At 45.7% G+C, this 18,827-nt stretch overlaps 1 protein-coding gene across 1 annotated transcript in view; it reads right to left on the reverse strand.

Moving 5' to 3' along the window:
* The window catches only part of LOC119407063 (ATP-binding cassette sub-family C member 3), a 45,545-nt gene extending 27,225 nt beyond the window's left edge, over positions 1-18,320 (reverse strand). The window contains exons 1-12 of the mRNA XM_037673901.2: positions 18,210-18,320; positions 16,947-17,081; positions 15,211-15,373; positions 12,879-13,136; positions 11,995-12,198; positions 10,400-10,546; positions 8,894-8,990; positions 6,220-6,422; positions 5,135-5,311; positions 3,275-3,442; positions 2,193-2,374; positions 1,642-1,717 (exon numbers count right to left, since the gene is read on the reverse strand). Coding sequence (XP_037529829.2) covers positions 1,642-1,717; positions 2,193-2,374; positions 3,275-3,442; positions 5,135-5,311; positions 6,220-6,422; positions 8,894-8,990; positions 10,400-10,546; positions 11,995-12,198; positions 12,879-13,136; positions 15,211-15,373; positions 16,947-17,081; positions 18,210-18,259 — 1,860 coding nt within the window. The 5' untranslated portion in view covers positions 18,260-18,320. The remainder of the gene's footprint in view (positions 1-1,641; positions 1,718-2,192; positions 2,375-3,274; positions 3,443-5,134; positions 5,312-6,219; positions 6,423-8,893; positions 8,991-10,399; positions 10,547-11,994; positions 12,199-12,878; positions 13,137-15,210; positions 15,374-16,946; positions 17,082-18,209) is intronic.
* Positions 18,321-18,827: the final 507 nt, after the last annotated feature.

Consider the following 18,827-nt stretch of genomic DNA (forward strand, 5'->3'; position numbering starts at 1 on the left):
GTAACTTTAAGCACATTTGAGCGTAACGCATCTCAAGATGACTCAGATGTCAAGATGCCGAAAAAATGTACTAATGCGGGCTTGCAGGCACATTCTGAAATATGAAAACAGCGCTAGGACGGAACACAGGATAGAAGCGGCAAGACAGGGCGCTTTATTGTCAGCGCCCTGCCTTGCCGCTCCTATTCTGTGTGGCGCCCTAGCTCGGTTTTCATACTTCAGTGAAGATGTCATCAGTATTAGTTACATGCAGCAGTACACTCTATTGCCGAAGTCATCTTCATTTACATGAAGTAGCTGTCAACCTGGAACTTTTCAAAGAATAATTTTTGATACAGATGCAGTACCTACTGATATTGCTCATAGGTAATCGATAAGCATTGCTGCCTGGCTAGTGTTTGTAGTATATTGTCAAAATCACAAAACATTCAAGAATAGCAGAAAATAAACTAAACCGTGTTTCTATATTTCTGCAGTTTACAGCGTTATCTTGTAGTTTGCGTTAACGTGGTATTGCAGAGGAGATTAACCAAGACTTGAACACGTTGACAAGGCTTGTTGGTTGGCGTGTGACTGTGTTATGATCCGCCCTTGCTGAGTGTTCAAAGTGAGCCCCAAGGGTATTGTGAAAGTAAAACTGAATTTACAGTTGTATAGGAGACAGATACTTAAAAGGCTTTAAATCAATATCCGCGTACACAAAAAAAAACTATACAATTATTCCCTCCTGGCGTCACTTGTCGAGCTTCGTCGCATCAACAGGGCGATTTGCGTAACGTCACCAGAGTACAAGCTTTAAGTCAGTCCATATACAAAGAATATGCGTTGAATTGTTTCTGCTACTTAGCTTTGCCAGGCAGTCGGAAACCCTTTCATTACTTGACAGTGCGCTTATTGACCATTTCCTTCTTTTCTACCCTCCTATCTCGTTCATCTTTCTACTTCCCTTTCCTATTCACCCAGCGTAGGGTAGCCAACGGGACATGTGTCTGGTTAACCTCCCTGCCTTGTTTTAAGTGTGGAGCACTTTAGAGGACCGGGCTGTGGTAAGCTGTCGTGGCTTGGCGTAACGCAAGCAAAACCACGTATAAGAAAAAAAGAAAAGAGGAAGCAAGCAACAAATAAGAAGAGAACGAGAGGGAGAAAATGGGAAGAAAAATGGAAATAAATAGAAATAAATACAGAAAAAAAGACAGAAAAAAAAAACTGGAAAAGAGGAAAAGAAAGAAAGAGGAGGCGAGAAAGAGAAAACCGAAGAGAAAAAACAAAGACGGCTGCCCTGCTCCGCATTTCGTTCAGTTTTGCCACCACTAGTTCGAAACTGCCTTTTGTTTTCTTCCTTCCTTCGATTGGCTGCTCAGCGCAATCAATGGATTTCACGTGGCCCAGTTATCTTCGTACCGCGCGAGGGCAGATATCAGCGTGGAGCCGAAAAAAGCTAAGTACTGATGGGCGATATTCTCACTAAAGCAATTGTCCACATGCCTTCCAAATAAATGATGGGAGAGAAGACAGCACTCGTAGGGAAAGAAGCGAAGAAACTCGTCTCTCGCCTGGAAACGTGGAGTGGTTTAGCTACCCTTTTAATCTGGAAATAAGTCTACATTGTTCGACAAAGGAAGAGATGAAGTCCATCCTCACTTTTGTGGATCGCCCAAGTTCTTCCTGAGTGATTCGTCCAACCGTGTCGTTTTCTGCCATTTCCTCGTTGGAAGTGCTGAAAAATAAGAAAATAGATGTTGAAACTCTGCGGATTATGTCGATTGCTAAAATAAGGAAAAAACGTATGTTTATTTTTCCTTATTTCTCGATTTAAATACGGATCATCGCAGCCGAGTACACTCGACCGAGTATGGAGACAGTGTAACGGAAGGACGACTGATCTCGTAGGCAAGTCAAACAGATTTTACTAGTCGTTCTCAATACTATTCCATGCTATCCGTCCACGTTTGGATTTTGATGTGTTTTCTATGACGCTGATCCTGTATGCTGAACCAACAGAGCCCCAAACAGCGCATCTCAATAAGTCTACTGAGCAGCATTCCACCTGGACAATCAACACCCCCCCCCCCCCCCGCCCTCTTTTTTTATGAGTTGTTCGAAATCCTACTTTTAATTCCACATAGTAAGCAAACTGAATCCAACGTGAAGGGCTCTTACAAGGTGTATTTAACTATGACCTATATTCGCACCCTGCTTTGCTCTGATCTCGGGATCCACGTCGTTCGAGAGCTTCTCGGAAGTTTCTCGGCGAGTCCGGGTCCATGATGAGATCTTCGAGTTTGTCGTATACCTTGATACGCCCTCCGTCAACCAAGACCAGCTTGTCCATGTTGTGCAAGTAGTGCCCTTGGTTGCAAACCATAATTCGCGTCTGCAAAAGATAATAGGCTATTTAACGCAGGCATTTGGGCTAGTTAGCAGGTGTAGAACATGTCCTGTTTACGCGCCTGTCCTGTTTACGTGTCTTTCTTCTGCGTTCGTTCTGTTGCGCCTGTGAAGATGCACAAGATATTAGGCTTTTTTTAGCAGTACTCGTAATAGCGTATATAGTGTTTAGTCTATGGTATTGCCGTTCCGTGCCTGCATACCACAATCCCAAAAACGTTTAGCTGGGCGAGTTGATCAATACGTACGAAAGCGCGATGGTGATGATAGCGGTTAATATAGACTTTGTAGACTAAAATAGCCATGGAATAATCGCCGACCAAGGAATAATCCGACCAAGGAATAATCGTTTCGCCGAATGCCTTTCACGTTTAAAAATTTCAAGGCCAACGCATTCGGAGTTACGCTGCTGTTGAAAATTTACTGTAGCAATGAAGCAGAATGCACTTGTTTAAGTGCTTGCCTCGTCGCTCTTACCGCCAGATGAAACCACGTATTCTGGACACTCATGTTTGTTGCTGCAGTAATCACGTAAAATGCTAACGCTAAGAAGTTTGTGGACAAACTAAAACTCACTAATATTTTTACGGGAAGAATAAGTAAGACTGTGGATAATGGATGATGTTGAGTAAACTTTATTTTGGTCCAGAGAAGACGCAAGGGAGACTCCGCGCCACCCGGCTATTCCCACGTAGCGTTCAACATCGTGGTAATGGCACAGCGCCCCCGTCTGTGTTTTTCTGTGGGCCTTTCTTAAGCAAGCGCAACTCAAAACCAGTTCACGCAATACTTCACGTTGCAATGTTTTGTAAAAGCAACGCTGCTAAATGCACGCTCAGGTACTCCGTACTGGGCAAAGTGACGTCACTGAGAATACAATAGGCACCTTGTTGCTGAGCATGCCACGATTTCCGATGACATCCCTGAACACTCGGCTGCCGACAACGGGATCCAGGGCGCTGAGAGGGTCGTCCAGCAGGTAGATGTCACTCTGGCTGTAAACAGCGCGGGCCAAAGAAATGCGCTGCTTCTGTCCGCCACTCAGGTTCGTTCCCTGCGAAGATAATCAGAGCCACGATAGGATTAGCGCTAGCGTAAGCGTGTACGAACATTCTTTTAATGCCGGTTCATTACGTAGTGTTGTCTGCTAGAATGTAATTCAGCGCACAGTTTTCGAGCATATTTTCGGCCGTAGTAATAGTTGTGTGAGGATCCCCCACCACCGGCAGAAACCAAACATCTATTAATTCAAACACACACACACACACACACACACACACACACACACACACACACACACACACACACACACACACACACACACACACACACACGCACGCACGCACGCACGCACGCACGCACGCACGCACGCACACGCGCACACACACGCACGCACGCACGCACGCACACGCGCACACACACGGACGCGCACGCACGCCCGCACGGACACGCACGGACGCACGCACGGACGCGCACGGACGCACGCACGGACGCGCACGGACGCACGCACGCACGGACGAAGAGGACATTCGCAAGGAGATAACTTTACCGAAGCGTTACATGTGACAGCGCTGCAGTCAAAATGATTGTGCGGATGCATTCGGTGTGTGGCTACAGCCACAGGCGTGTGCACAGGTGGGAGGCAAGTGGGCGACCACCCTTCCCCGCCTAATCATCAAAGGAGGGCGACAAGTCCGCCTCATACCTTCCCTCACACTGGGACCTGTCCTGCCATTGTTTATAGAGCATGGTTGTGGGCATGCACGTTTCGCGCAAATGCAAAATTAAGTACTGCAAATTGGTGGATGCACTCACCGATTCATTAGAAAGTTTGTTTGTATAACACTAACGTAGCGTTTCTGACGCGATGGCGTTAAAGAGCTAGTTTCGCAGAAATTCCGGCCTGGGCGTCGTTGGTTGTGAGCGAAAAATTATCATCTTGTCCATTACCGAAAAATTGAGAAAGATGTCAATAAAACAAATAATAAAAATCTTAGGTTCGAGTGAGAATCAAACCCAGGCCGTCTGCGTAGCAAGTACGTGTTCCACTACAGAGCCCAGCTATTGCTTGAGACTGCTTCACAAAAAAAAAAAAACACTGTATGAATGTCACGTAGTGGAAGGAGTCTCTAACGCGTGTAATAATGCGTGGCAAAAGCCTAGAATCGCACCAGGCGTCAAAACATGTGAATTACGCAACGAGTGGGTGTTTTAAAGGTCCACCCATTAGAAAGCGTTCATCCATATTTAATCATTCTCATCAGGAAAGGCATTAACAATGTGAGCAGCTGCGTAGGTTCGAGTGTTGCCTTACAGATGCGTAGTGGGCCCTTCGCTGATACGCAAAAGGAAGAATTATGGCGTAGTGGGCGCCAATCACCCAGCGTGGTTGCGTGTCAGAGTTTCTAGGATCTACTCTACTCTACAACTGTACTTGCCGTAGGCATTCTAGGAAAGTTTGAAATGACCAATGTTACGCGCACAGTTGTTCGTTTTCTTACGGCTCGGTTGAGGCATGCACCGAGAACCGAAGCGAGGCTAGCAGTTGAGAAGGCGATGCGCACGGGGCCCGATTACGCTATCGCGTTCTACTATTGAATACGAAGCTCAACCGTCCTCCACGTTGTTTTTCTTCTCTACCCGCACACTCAACAATGCAATAAGGTGAATTGTGCAAGGCACGCCCACAATGTTTCCTAATGTTTAACGTGCCGGTTTTCTTTAGCAAACCATAAGTCAGTCCTACCTTCTCGCCGACCTCGGTCATGTCACCGGCTTGAAGCTTGTTGAAGTCATTCAGTAATTGACAGCTCCTGACCACTTGCTCGTAGAAACCGGGATCCAAAGGCTTTCCGTAGAGAATATTGTCTCTAATTGTCATGTTGTGCACGTTTGGCAACTGCGGCGCAAAAGCAACACGTCCCTGAAATGATAAAAAAGGCATGGCGGCTTCTTTTTAATATAATAATAATTGTTGAGATTTTACGTCGCAAAACCAGGATAGGAATATGAGACACGCCGTAGTGGAGAGCTCCGGAACCTTCAATCACGTGGGGCTCTTTAAGGTGCACTTAAATCTAACCACATGGGCCTCTAGCATTTCGCCTCCATTGAAATGCGGCCGCCGCGGGCGGGATTCGAACCCGCGACCTTCGGGTCAGCAGTTGAGCACCATAACCACTAGATAACCATGGCGGGTGTCGACTTCTTTCTATATTTCGTGCTATATGCAGCACAAAGCAACAACATTCTTTTGAAGACTGATATGTACCATCTTACGGAGAGTTATTTTCTGTGCGCTAGAGGAACAAAAAAGATTCTGAAGAATTCAAGATTTATAGTAGTGATCGTTTGGTTGTCTCTGCGAAAAGTACTTGGCTTTTTCTTCACGACACTTCTGATAGTAAAGCTTTAGTGCTGGCATCCCAGAGCGGCTTGCGTACGAAAGCGATTGCTTTGCTTTGTATTCTTCTTGGGTGCTGATGGCAGTACAAGGGAACGCAAGAGCGTGCTTACGTAAGCGCTTGTGGTCCCCGGCATTAAAACGCTCTAGTGTCGATAGTATTTCAAATAGCTTTGGATTCCTACTGCCAGCCTACCGGTAGAGGTAGGGACTTTACCGGAGGATCCGGTAATCAAAGTGGTGACATTCAGTCAGTACTTGCATTCACTGTACCACTACTTGCAGCCCACAGTTATTCTTCCCGAGAGTGGCACATTTTGCGAACGTTTTCATGACGACTGTACGCATTTTCGCGAAGGCAGACCTCCCGTTACATAATAAAACAGTGAAAGCAATAGTGCCTACTTGTATAACGATGCCAGACTTACCGTGCACGTGACTTTGCCTTTGATGCGGTGCATGTCCCCCAGTATGGCGGCTAAGAGCGATGACTTGCCGCTGCCGACAAAACCAACGATGCCTATGAGAGATCCGGGTTCGACATTTAGGTTGACGTCACTCAGATGAGCTTCAGTTTCATCATCCTCAGGCTTGCCCCACGAGAAGGAGCATTTCTGAATAGTCACGGAACCTACGTGAAGTCGAATAGCAAGCAAGTTGTTGTAGAACAATCTCGAGGCGCATTCTTACAGCTCAGGTGCATTGGTTCTAATGTTTAACTTGAAATGAACACTATGGGACACCGGTAAACATATACGCATGCAACAGATTGATGACGCGCGTGACAGCCGGTCTAACGGTTGTATTTCGTTAATAAGGACACAAGACTGCGCGCTTTCGATTCATTGATTCGGCTCTCTCTAGAATACGCTTCAATTATATGGCATCATCACCGAATAGGCCTTTCTGACATGATCAAAATGGTACAAAATTATGCCGCTCGGTTTATCTCATCATCCTACTCACGTTTCATAAGTGTTTGACTAATAAACAATAGCTGAGCCTTGTTACACTTGCCATGCGCAGGTGATTTACTCGACTACCGTTCTTTCACTCACTTTATCACAGCAATTCATCCTTCGCCCCGTCCCATATCATTCCGATTCGCTCGCTGGATTTCAAGCAAGACGGACGTGCCGGCCGCGATGTCCTGGATTACTCCTCGTACCTCTCGCTGATCGGCGCCCCGTGACGGACTCCTCGCCCGCTATGCCGTACGCCGCTCATCGACGGGGCCTTCGCCGCTTCGCCGATATTGTGCACCGTGCCTCTAGCTGTGCTTCGCGGACCCGTCCCTGAACTCCCGTGACCGTTTCCCCATCTTTCCTGTCCTCTTTTCTCTTCGTTGGATGGATGTGCTCCTATCACTTTTCTCTCTATTTTCCTACTATTCTTTTATTCCCTCCTTACCCCCACCCCTACAAGGCACTGCGCCGTGTCGCCTATAGGCAGACAGAAATTAGGTGCGTTTTTCCTTTCCTTAATAACCACAGAAGAATATCATTCTAGCCCTTCATACGTTAACCCGGCTCGATCTTGCGCACAAGGTAACGCCCATTTCTGCCAGGACGAAGAAGTATCGAAATTCCCCATCATCATTATGTACAAACGAGGGCAACTCTCTTCCGCCTAACATCGCCGAGATAGTATAGTCTTCGATACTTCACTCGGTGCTCCAGGGCTATTTGCAAAGTGAGTAACGTTGTTAACCGGTATGAAGGAAGAGAATTTTTGAAGTCTCGTTTCTTTGTTTGATACAACCCTAATGAAAACCATATAGGAGACGTTAACTGTACTGTTTAAAGTGTATTGTGGTAGTTGTGATACAGATATGAAGAAAGTAAAGCGGACGAAAAGACAACTTACCGCCGGCAGGGACCGAACCTGCGACCTTCGGACCCGAAAGTCGCAGGTTCGTAAGAAAGTAAAGTGTCTTTTCATACACATTAATTTCTTCACATCTACATCACAAGTACTACAATACACCTAAAACAATACAATTAACGATTCCTATACCTTTCTCGGGTTCATTATCTGCTGGTCTTCATTATCGTTAACCTGTGTGTGACCGCTCGTTTCATTTACAGTCTTTGTTCGCGATATATACGCAAAGCTTTTTTTTTCTTCTGATGTAGGTATCCTCCTTGTTTTCATGACTATTTAACAAAATGTTCTGAACTCATCAATAATGCATTTGACTGATTCGACTGACGTTCGTGAATGTATTTCATTGGAGGCCGTCATTCCGTTTTACTTGCTGTTTCCTTTTTCGGATTTTCTTGGCATTTTGTTTTCTATTTATGTTGCTTATGAGGTATCTTTACTCAATTGAAATCCCTCCCGCTTCTCCAAGTAAGGCGCAAAAGGACCTTTAGGGTATTGAAATAAATAAATAAATAAATAAATAAATAAATAAATAAATAAATAAATAAATAAATAAATAAATAAATAAATAAATAAATAAATAAATAAGACAAGCTTTAATCGCTCGCTTTCTGTGCTGACTCTACAAGAAATAATCATTGCAAATATTGGAAAGCACAGCTTCAAGATGAGACACACACACACACACACACACACATTATCTTCGTTCAGCGAACTGGGAGCGCAGAAGAAGCCACAAAGGACGAAGCGAGGAACCACATAAGAGAGCGCTCGTCTTATGTGGTTCCTTGCTTCGTCCTTTGTGTCTTTTTCTGCGCTCCCAGTTCGCTGAACGAAGAAAATGAATTACCAACTGGCCCACCTTTCGATCCTCCTGCACACACACACACACACACACACACACACACACACACACACACACACACACACACACACACACACACACACACACACACACACACACAGGCTCACAGTATGCACATGCACAGTTAGTTACCGACTGCATCACTTCATCCCCAAAGTAAACTCCCATTTCATTATTACGACAGTAACTTCACTAATTACTCTAATACGAAAATACATGTAGTTTTGTTCTTTTAATGATAAGCGCCCAACAACTCCAGCGTTCATAGAATGCTGATATTAGGTGCGTCAAATGCACTTCATAGTAAGCTTATTTCATGAACAAAATACCCTTACAGTCTTCCAACACCTTACCTTTCCTCGTCGGCAATTGGCTTCGGGAGTCAACTACGTTCGACTCTTGCTCTTCTGCCGTGCAAAAATCAGCAATTCTCTTGAGAGATAACGTGCCCTGTAAATATAGAAGACGAAAATTGCTGAAACGATTGCTACTACAGTGGAGCACATGATCTACGTGAAACTTCATAATTTGCTTAATAGAGCCAGTTTTTCTATTCGCGGACATGACATTTTATAAAGAAAAGAGAACAATCTAGATCGGAAATACCAACTGGTTAACCCCGCAAGCTCCTCCCTGAAAAGCGCGTTGCTATACGCGACATATGTGCTGTGGAGGTAGAGGACAGAACTTCCTGTTATGCCACTTGCGGCGTAGTTCTCAAAATACCTTTTGTTTTAAAACTTACGATGTGACATAGTGCTCTAAGGACAACTTCCACTTGCGAAGTACTTTTTTCTTTCTTTAGAAGCGTCCATTTTCGTAAGTATATCATCATAATCATCATCAGCCTGTCTACGCCCACTGCAGGGCAAAGGCCTCTCCCATGTTCCGCCAATCAACCCGGTCCTGTGCTTTCTGCTGCCACGTTATACCTACAAACTTCTTAATCTCATCTACCCACCTAATTTTCTGTCTCCCCCTGACGCGTTTGCCATCTCTTGGCCACCTCCCACATGAATCCTTGGTTTGCCACCTCCCACATGAATACACCAATTAACACACAAGTATATATTCCGCCTTAATGTTGATATCATTCCGGAAGCTGCCTAAATAGTGTCTTTTAAGCGTGTGCGCTTTTCACCCCGAAGTACTTGTACTTATTACAGAAAAAACGGAAGGAAACGGATACAAGGGTCAATCCTTCGTTAGTTTTTGTCTCTAATTACTTGACTGTAAGGTATAATACAGAGCTTCATATTAATCGGGGTCCCCTGGTACTTTTATAACGCGTCCATACCTCACACCACGGATGTTGGGACGGCTGTGATGATCACGTTAGCATCCTGCCATTCCTTGCCAACTTTGCGACTCGTTACAATAATGTCCTAGGTGTATTAAGTCGAAAGCCTTAGACGCCCCATCAGACGCGAAAATTTACCGGCGTCCCGCGATGCGAAAAATCATCACGTGGTGACGTCATCATATGACGTCATTATGACGTAACAGATCGCCAAAATTTGTCGACATCATTATGACGTCACATGGTGACGTCATCACATGACATCGCAGCTTGGTCAATGGTGGGCCGATCACGGAGGCAGTGCAAAACCAGGTAAAGTGCCTCCGATCCTGCAGGCAGTGGAAAACCACGTTAGGTGCAGAGAGCTTTCGGAGGCTGGCGGAGCAGGAAAAAATACATGGACTGAGAAGAAAAAGAAAATGGCTTTCGCCTTCCTGTCGCCTTAGGTGAGTGCATACGGGACCCTGTGAGTATTTTACAAGCTGTTCTTTCAACCCGCGATCTGCGCTCCCCTACTGTTAAGTAATGAGCACGTGCGAGGAAGGGTGAAGTTTATCACCTGGCTAAAATTCCTCAGCGCCTGTCCGCAGCCGTTCATGCTGAGATCGGTCATGTAGAGCAGTGAGACGCAGGAGAACGACAACGCTGGGGTCAGCACGAGGTTGGGTTCCAGCAAGTAGAGCGTCGAGAAGAGAATGATCATGAGCTGAAGGGCAGATTGCGAAGAAAAACAAGGCACATTTAGCAATAACAACAACAACAACAACAAAAAGCAACAACAACAACAACAACAGCAATGACTGATTCATGTGAAACCAACAGATAATGAAGTCTAGTAACGCACAGGGGATGTATGTCTCCTTAACGAAGAGGATAAACAGCCGGGTAAACAAAAAAGCAGAGAAAATCGTTACTTCGTGGTGTACAGTAGGTACGGTTATAGTCTGGCGCGGTTTGTCCGCAAATAGTAACTTGCTTCGCCTGCGTGATTGCCTCATCAAGACTATATAGTCAGTATGTAAGAAAGCATTCAAAACAAGGCTGATCGTTTTCAGTTCTCGTAACTATAGCCGCTTTGACTGTAGCCGTCTTTAACTGTAAAGCGGTGATACGACCCAAAATGAAAAGAAATTAAGGTGAACAAAAAGTCAACTTGCCGTCGGTAGGTACCGAACCCACAACCTTAGAAATACGCGTCCGATGCCTTACCAATTCGACTACGACTGCAGTCGTTCACTTGTATCGGGTATGTTGTACGCGTAATACTGGGAGTCTTCACCAGCGTCACTCATAGCCATGGCGGCCAATGTGGGACACTCCTTTTTTTTCCAGCTGGCTTCACGTAGCATGTGACGCCCACTTTATGCCATATATATGTTACTTATGTCAACGTTATGCAATAATTACTACACTCATTACGGCCAGTGCAAACAAAACATGAGAAAGGAAGCTTAGAGACGACAGAGGCGCTGCCCTCTATTATTATTGTCTCATGTTTTGTTTGCATAGGCCATTATACGTATACTCCCACTCCCCAGTAATAAATGTTGGTGTTTTACGCTCCAAAAACCAGGATATGATTATGAGGGACGCCGTAGTGGAGGGCTCCGGAAACTTCGACCACCTGGGGTTCTCCAACGTGCACCTAAATCTAAGTACACGGGCCTCTAGCATTTCGCCTCCATCTAACTGCCGCCGCCGCTGCCGGGATTCGATCCCGCGACATTCCTGCTACCCACCTTGCTTCCTAATTTCTATACTATATAGCTAAAAACTACCGTTATCATATACCCTATTCCTTGTTTGGCCCCATTGCCTGTTGGATTAATTAGGCTGTATCTTAAATTTCACACTTTAATGAAGCCATTACTGGTGATACGAGCATTGTCGGTTACAACTTTAGAAGCCCCCCTCAAAGGCGGATACACAGAAGGCTGCGCCAACGGGCGCGCACTCCAGAATGTCGTCATGAGCCTGACGACCCGAGATCCAACCTCTGGAGAACGTTGTCGAGTCCATGAGCGGGACTATTTCTTTAGCCGTGGAGGGGATCGGTGGCCGCGCTTTGGTCATCCGGGCGGCGTCTCTGCGGACTTTTTAAGTTGCGTCCGACTATAGATCAGCACTACGTTCAAGATGTCCGGAGTCACGTACCACTGAACTTGTGGAATTGTAGATGCAGTCGAAGATGGCGTCTAGCATGTTGACCCTGAGTAGCCACTTGAGCTCGACATCCCTGGTTCGTTGCACGTTCTCCCTCAGGGCGTCTTCCCAGGCATACATCTTCACCACGCGGATGGTGGACAGCAGGTCGGTGGTTGCCTTGAGTCGCTCGTCGCGAGCTTGGATTACTTTTTTCTGAAAGTTCAACGCCACGATTGTTCTAATTTCTCGTATTCCAGCAACACGCCGCGAGAGATTTGAAAACAGAACGCGTCAAAGTACATGAATATAGTGGAATTTACGATAGTGTTAATCAAGAAGCCTTACCTCGAACATGTCAATCTTACCGATAGAAAACGACAACTAAATGGGACAGCAGAAATGAAGACGAACGCAGGCGCAAACTGACAACTGGTTTTATTGAAGGTAGAGCCACAAGATCCACAAGCTGAGCAGGCGCACAGTCACACCGAACAATGAAGATAACCAAACAGGAAATTATCAAACCAGGCACGAAACAAAATTTAATTGATGTATGCTCAATTTATGTGTCGCTTACACACTCCTGACCTGCTTTCCTGATGAAAAATGCATCAATTTTTCACGAGCTGTGAAACTATTGCCCGGTTTTGTTGCCCTATTTACGATGATATTAATGTCAAAACACCAGATCGCCGTACATTCAACTCTTTTGTTATGGCAATTAAGTGATCACCTGGGCCGGTTAGCGCACGCTAGAAGGATTTGATCAATGCGCAAAGAGAGACAGTGCCTCGTCTGTTTCAGTCCGCTTGCCCCGTTCTTTGTGCTGTCACCCTATGCTTTGACAACTGCTGAGAAAAGGTGGCCAGTCACGGAAACTTTCTGACACTCACCCAGAACTTCTTCTGCAGAAACGAGCCGAAAAAGGGCATGCCCAGCACTAGCACGGCCCAGGCAGCAGAACACAGTGAAGGCCAGAGGCCGGCTCGTGAGCCAAGCATCCAGAAGAGGAATGGGTAGAGCAGCACTCCGAACAGGGGCACGGGTATGGAAAAGGCGCAACTGGCGAGCACGGCGCAATCGACACTCAAGAGCGAGCCGATGTGGCCCGTCGGGTAGCTGGCCTTTGTGCCAGCTGACATGTTGGTCACCTGCGACGGGAATGATGACGTAGATGGTTTATTACGTTAGCAACAGGACCGCTAGCTTGGAAGAATCGTCCGTTGAGTCGATCTGAGTTGGCGCCATGTGCGCAGCCACGCATGCGCACACTAGAAAAAAGGCGGCGAAAGATTGAAAGGGCAGCGGCAGTAAAGTGGTGCTTGTAAGTGAAAAAAGTAAGCATATATAAAAATTCTGCGAATGAATGAAGGAAGGGGAATTTGAAGGCTCGTTTTTCTACGTTAGACACAAAAATTATAAGAACAGACAATCAAGCCAAGGAAATAATAGGCTTGATTGCCTCTTAGTTCTCATAATTGTGGCGTCTAATAAAAATGCTGCGACACTCTAAACACTGCGCCGTAGTCGCATGCCTCATGAAGCGCAATATAACGCATTTAAGAATGTCCCGCACGTGGTGAAGCGTGTTTTTCATAGTGCTGTCGGTTTCCCCTCGTGCAAGCCAGCGCGTTGAGACAGTTGAGACGTTCTCAGAATTCTGACGGTCTGTCGACTGTTTCTCTTGTGCATACACCATGGATGTGCTTCGCCCCATCACCCCATGTAATGCTTAAACACTCCTTTCGCATTTACAGTGAAATTACCATTTTTTCTTCTTTTTATGAGGTGACTTTAAAACTGAGGTGAAAATATTCCTATTTCTTGCAATGCGCATCAACGGACGAAGCCAAAGGATTGACGCAGGATGAGCACTGCCTGCCTAAGGACAGCGCTCGTTAAGTCCATGGGCAGAAAACCAGACCTGCTCGTTACTCTCCTCTCACGCCCATGTTCACGCGTCTTACTTTCTTCTGCGATGCATTCACTGTCTGTTGTTCTAAGATTCACAGTGAATTGCTTACAGCTTATCGGCTTCACTTAGAACACGTATACTTAAATTTAGGTGCGGGCTTAAAAACCACAGTTAGACAAAATTATTCCGAAGTCCGTAACTACGTCTAGGCGCGTGATCATATCGTATTTTTTACACAGAAAACTCCCGAGTTTTTATATATCGTTTAACGCTTTGGTGTTAACAGCAGCAAATATCTACACGGTACTCGTATGCATTCTGAGGACGTTGTCGTGTGGCCAGCAAATACTCGCTCCTTTGGATTGTCGGGCTGCTGTGTTTTGTTGTAACTGGTTTTCGGTAGAGAGCTGGAGATTTATATCCCCTTCACTACTCCATTCCTACAAGTTCTACAGCGAAAAAACTGGTTACATCAAAAAAAAAGATGAATAAGTAAAGAAAAGCATATAACAAACTGCTACAAATGAAGGAAATGACATGACAATGGACAGTGCTCTTGCAGGAGTTGTCTTTGGAATAGGAAGTTCTCATGCGCACATGCCTGTCCAAACAACAGCAACTGTAAGAGCTTTGAGAACTATTGGCAAAGTTTATGGAAATATCTAGGACAAAGAACACAGTAGACAGGATGGCGCCCGGCCTGTCTGCACAGAGTTCTTCAATCATACTAGTTGTGAAACTGCCTGTAGGCCCCATGTATCAAAATCCGAACTCACCATTGGCCGAAATCAAGGGGGGGGGGTCTCTCCTGATTGTCGCGTCATCTGTTGACTAAAAAATAAACTAATAAACGTTCGCGACAACGCTGCATGTGGCGTTGAGCAGTCTGCGAGGAGCGCACACAGGGGCGACGCCGCGGTGATCTAGTCAGGGGAGTAGCCAGGGGGGGGGGTTCAACCCCCCCCGAAATTTTTCAGTTTTGCTTGCGTATATATACACGCGCACATACAAACGCACGCACGAACATACATGAAATATGGTTGAACCCCCCCCCGAAAAAAATTTCTGGCTACGCCCCTGGATCTAGTGTTTTTGATTGCTGCTCCCAGATGGCGCGAAACTCTGCAGGCCCTCGCAGAATCAGTCATGGCCATGTCCGGGTTTTGGAACGCGGTTTCCCAAATGGTATGGTTGAAGAACTCTGCTGTCTACCGTGTCCTTTGTCCTCGTCTGTTTCGCGCCAGTGTTCCCATAAATATGTATGACCAACTAGCTCAAACCAAAGCTGTGCTATTGACAAAGTACCGCACCTTCTTGAAAATAAGTCCTTGCACCATGGAACGAATCCTGATGGCGTACGTGTTCAGGATGTCCATTTGGTAGCAGGATATTAGGAGCTCAAAGGTGGTTGCAGCGGCGAAGAGCAACACCGCCGCCGTCATACCGACCTGATCACGGCTTTCTATCAGCAGCCTGTCAGGTAAAGAGAAGAACAGTAAGTAGGCAGTTGCTCACATTATTAACACTTGCTTGTTTGCAATGATAGCTCGTAAACGCACCGCCAGATAAACAAGGAAGTGACAAATGAGTTCTGGGGAATGCCGCAAGGTGGCGGAAGGGTTGAGAAAGATAAATTAACAACCACCCATTACTAGCATGAAGCCACAAGGAAATCCATACTGACATCTCATAAATAAAGTTTCTCAGTTCGCGAAAAATTAGTCCTGGCCCGGGGATCGAATTCAGGACCAACGCCTTCCCGGGGCGTTCGCTCTACCAGTTCAACTAACCAGGAAGCTAGCAACTGGCAGCACGAGAACGAATTAATCGACAACTCGAAACTCGAATAATATGTGCCCATGTGCTTCGAGTTGTCGATAAATTGCCTTAGCGCTGCCAATAGCTAGATTCCTGGTTAGCTTAATTGGTAGAGCGACCGCCCCGGAAAGGCGTTGGTCCCGGGTTCGATCCCCGGACGAGGACAAATTATTTCGACAACTAAGAAGATTTATTTCTCAGAAGGCCGCGTATGGATTTCGTTGAGGCTCCGTGCTACTAACGGGCGGTTGTCAGTTTCCCTGGCTTTAAGCGAGAAAGTGTTTAGAATTGCGGCTGATGAGACGCCGAGAGGCAAAAAAAAAAAAAAGCGCCAGGTTTAAGCACACCGTAAGTTGTCAAAACAAGAGAAAAGTAGACAGGAACACGTTGGCTCTGAATGTATAACATTGGTGTAAAACAAGGAATGTCACTGGAGGTCGCGCTGACAACACGAATGGTGGCAAAAGTCACGTGTGACGCATACCCGCATTCACTGGGTGAGCATGAAAGTTAATTATGGGAAATAAGATGAAATAAAGGGAAATCAGAGGTCTATTATCGTAAATTAAGTGTGAATAACAGGTGAATTAAAGGTAAATCAATTTTGAATTAGCGGCGAATGAAATGTCGAAGAGATAAAAGTGAATTTATGGTGAATGAAAAGAGAATTAGCAGTGAATAAAACGTGAGAGTACGGGCGCTCCTCTGTTCTACTATTAGCGTTAGCAAAGGGGAGTGTCAACTTTTTCGGCAGAGCAGCATTTTACATAGAAAGGACCCTTTGTCGAAACGTTCGCATATGCAACTAACTCTGTTATCCTCATCATCATCGTCATCAGTATCATTATCATCATCGTCAGCCTGACTGCGCCCACTGCAGGGCTAAGGCCTGTCCCATGTTCCGCCAATCAACCCGATCCTATGCTGCAGCGGCCACATTATACCCGTAAACTTGTCAATCGCATCTGCCGTCCTAACTTTCTGTCTTCAACTCGCGCATTTGCCTTCTCTTGGAATACAGTCAGCTACTCTTAATGACTAGCGGTTATCTTGCCTACGCGCTACATGCCCTGCCCATGCCCATCGCTTCCGTTATACTAACCTTAATCTAAGGTAAACATTGGGCAGGTAGCTGCCTAATATCTATTCGTAGTCAAGGTTTTATCTTGTCACCTGAACTCGTTTACGGTGCTATTTAAAATCGCCTTCAGACATACGGAGCACTTACTCCAGCGCCGGTATCCTAGCATATATGCAGCCGTAGTATCCACCTGTGACCAGAAGAATCCGCAAGGTGTCCACCCATAACACTTTGCCCAATCGAATCACGAATGTCGTCCGGCGCCGCCCGGGAGGAATTCGTCTGCAGAAAAACAAACGTAAATATCATTGAGATTTCAAGTGCTCACTCTAGACTGAAGGCTGAAAGGCAAGGTGGTTTCTATGGAAATCACGGAATATCGCACAGAATCGAGTGGAGTTCGTGCGATATACAGCGAAATTCGAGTGGAGTTTCTGTGCTGTAGAAAAACAGCTTCGATGTAGCGCGAAACCATACACGGACACGAGAAGGCACATAAGGACACCTCATAGCCTTATGTTCCTTCTCGTGTCCATCTGTCGTTTTGCGCTACATCAAGCTGTTCAAAGGATTCGCCAAGACCACATTGAAACCCTGGTTTGGTTGAAGTCCACGATATGGTTACGCTACATGACAGTGATTAGATTTAACAATCCTTTATATAATGCCGGTTTCACTGGAAATAAATAAATTAATTAGTCAATCGGGTTAAAAAATTTGTTGGTCTAACAGCATTTTAATATAGAAAAAGCTCTTGGACGATGACCAACAATGTAGTTGCAGAAGAAAAGAGGGGTTTATCAAGTTTGAACTACTTATCGAAAGTGTAAGAAATTAGACACCTACTAAGCACTCGTGAGACCAGTTTCATTTTGCATTTTGTTACGTTGATATGTGCAGGACTTGTATGCGGATTTATAGACTTGTTTGTGCAATTTACCCTGTTTACGGAACCGCATGAGTCCTTTCAGTGCTTTTTTTTACATGTGTATTTTTTTATCGTGATAAGGCTAGGCTAGCTCTTATGAAATAACTCACAGGGTCCCTTATGCATCCGCCTCAGTCGACTCGAAGGCGAAAAGTATCATATTTTTTTTAAGTGAATGTATTGAACCTCCTGTGCACCCCCTCCGAAAGCTTTCTGGAACTAATGTGATTTTATGCAATGCCTCCAGGATCGGAGGCATGGTAAGCTTTCTCCACCTCACCTTGTTTTGTACTGCCTCCGGGATCGGCCCACCACTGACCAAGCAATGATGTCATGCGATGACGTCACCACTTGACGTCACATGACATTACTTGGTGAAGTCACATGGTATAAGCATCAATATACATGAGGTAACAATCTTATAGACAAAAACTAGAAAGCTGAAAACAGAATAGTAAAGCAATGATATGAGTAGAACTCACTTCGTCGTGAGTTTTGCCGTGATTGTCCGAACGAGGTCCTTGCAGTGCATTCCTCTTCGCAGTATAGGCAGCCGCACCGACGCTGATACGCCCTTCTTCAAGGTGTCCCTAAAAAGCCTGCATCGGAATGACGACAACGCGATTAGAAAGAATCGAGAGCTTTAGCTCTGTGTAAGACATTGCCTCGACACGCGACGTGATACCCTTGCCGACTACATTCGTGTTCCTGGTACACCATGCCATGCTATCGTAATTGTGTAACTACACGACAACGCCAATATGGCAGCGCCATGTACAGCCAGTCGCACGAATCACTCAACTATCTGAGAGCAAGAGTACAGCGGCCCATATGGTGCAGCGTGCCCATTTAGTGACATCTGAACCCGCAATGTGTTGGCGACACACTGGCTGTAAACTTGCACAGGCCTACATTTAAGCCTTCTTCGCCACCTCCGTGCAACAGGTTTCGGGCCTGGCAAACTACCCCACCTTAATCGATGGAATCACGGACCGTTGCATCGTTCACTGTTAAAATGCCTACATGAAGCAAATTTGAACGTGTATTTATGACACTGCGTAGTACAAAGCCTGAGGGCAGGCTTTCGAAATAAAGAAGTT

Source organism: Rhipicephalus sanguineus, chromosome 10 (assembly GCF_013339695.2).
Source record: "Rhipicephalus sanguineus isolate Rsan-2018 chromosome 10, BIME_Rsan_1.4, whole genome shotgun sequence".
NCBI lineage: Eukaryota > Metazoa > Arthropoda > Arachnida > Ixodida > Ixodidae > Rhipicephalus > Rhipicephalus sanguineus.